Here is a 1,927-nt window from a genome sequence, read left to right on the forward strand (position 1 = left end):
ATATGTATATATATGTGTTATACCTATATTGCCCAAAAGCAGTCAGTCTTTCTAGTGTTAAGGACACCTTGTACATTAAAAATTAATTCTTGTCCATATCCTGAATCAGAAATTGCATTTGATTTCAGATGGGAACCAACAACTTATTCAGAACGAAGTGAAGAACGAGGAAAAGGACAGCATCGTTCAAAGCGAGAAACGAAGCGATCGTTCAAAAGAAGAATACGAAAAACTGAGAAAACTCGATGGGAAGAGTTTAAATTCAGATTCTATTATTCGCGGATATCGTCGCGAGCCTACGATTCACACGACCGCTTATACGGTCGTTCCTTCCCGCGAGGAACGTTGCGTCGAGAGGATCGTTATCAACGAGGAAACGTTAAACAAGATCGTCGTGCCTACAGCGTGTTGCATGGAAAAAGGGAAAACTCCGAAGGAATCTGAAACTCGTACGGAAATCTCCGTCGCCGCTGCTCCGGTGAGACAAGAAACACCGAAGAAGAAAAATTCACCGACGCGAAACGTCTTCGTCAGGACGAAACGTATAATATTCTCTCCTTTTCGACGGTCAGAAGAGGAGCACTCCAGGAAAGAGTGTAACACGTCGGAGAACGACGTGTTAAGAAGAAACAAGAGTAAATCGAGATCAGGTTCTCCGAAAATAAACAGACAGGACGCACTGTTAAGGATGTCGCTTTCCTTGCCATGGCCATTGCTTCGTCCTTCCTCTAAGGAGACGAAAGAAGCGAAGGAGGCACGGTCGGAGAATCGATCATTCGAACGATGTAAATCCGTGGAAAACTCGAGAAAATTATCGAACGGCGAGGTCGCCTTTGAAACAAATAACGACGTTCGACGTTCCACTGAAATTAAATCGTTCGTCCGAGAGAAACGTGGAAACGCATCGGTGGAAACAGCGGATAACGATCAACGGAAACGATGTTCAAATCTCGGTTCGAGTTTACCGAGTCTGAAAATCGAGGAGAAAAAGATCTATCCAAAATTCGACCCGCAATCATCGGAGCTGATTCACAAACTGGCAATTTTGTCGAACGCTGTGGCGAAAAGGGACGGTCGGACCAGCACTTCGGAAGACACCTCGCCGGTGGAGTCGCATTCGTTAAGGGTGCGTCGCGCGAAACAAGATTTCTTATCTCGCCGAGGCGGTCCCCTTTGTCATTCCGCGTCGGAGCCTAACGACGAGAGTTCCAGAGTGAAAACGTGTAATCATTATTACGAACCGATTTTAGAAAAAGAGAAATCGGAAAGCAAAATAACAGCGGACGCGAGTTACGCTTCTAATTCGGGTGAGACCGAAACATCAAACGGCAGCGACGATGCGCGGCAGGTAGAGGTGAAAAACGAGCGGAATTCGACGGTGGCTACGTCTCGACCCGATCGCGTGAAATCGGCCAGCGCTGGAATGATAAACTTGGACCCGGACGCGTTCGTGCATCTCACCGAGGCTAACCGCGGTCGCGGTTGCGAGTCTCTCCCAAGATCGATCTCTAAACAGCAACAGCCGTTGGGCTCGCTTGCAAAAATCGTTAATAAATTTAAGTTCGCGCGGCTGATACGTGGAAAGGACGAAGAGGGGAACATGAGCACTATTTCCAAATTGTGTAGACAGAGTTTGTTAATCGACGTTCGTAACGATTTCGAGAGGTGCTGGGAGAGTAACGAGAGGGAGGAGGCCAGTTCCAAGTCGGAGAAAATTAAGAAAACTAAATATTAAGCGAACACAAGGAAGTAATGTCGTTTCTGCGCTATATCAATATTTGTTTATCACTTATCAGCTTATTCTGTACCTCAAAGTCGTGTCATAGATATTTTAAGCTTGAAGTGACTTGTTTATTTGTAAATAATTATATCTTTTCTTCTTGCAATTAATTATTTAATAAAATTCTTTTGCAAAAAATTAATCAAT

The 1,927-nt window shown here is 44.8% G+C and overlaps 1 protein-coding gene across 1 annotated transcript in view; it reads left to right on the plus strand.

Annotated features, from left to right (window-relative positions):
- The window catches only part of LOC108628188 (uncharacterized), a 15,422-nt gene extending 13,500 nt beyond the window's left edge, over positions 1-1,922 (plus strand). The window contains exon 8 of the mRNA XM_026816299.1: positions 129-1,922. Coding sequence (XP_026672100.1) covers positions 129-1,735 — 1,607 coding nt within the window. The 3' untranslated portion in view covers positions 1,736-1,922. The remainder of the gene's footprint in view (positions 1-128) is intronic.
- Positions 1,923-1,927: the final 5 nt, after the last annotated feature.

This window comes from Ceratina calcarata, unplaced genomic scaffold, assembly GCF_001652005.2.
Source record: "Ceratina calcarata isolate Rehan_Ccalc_2016 unplaced genomic scaffold, ASM165200v1 scaffold511.2, whole genome shotgun sequence".
NCBI classification, from domain to species: Eukaryota; Metazoa; Arthropoda; class Insecta; order Hymenoptera; family Apidae; genus Ceratina; species Ceratina calcarata.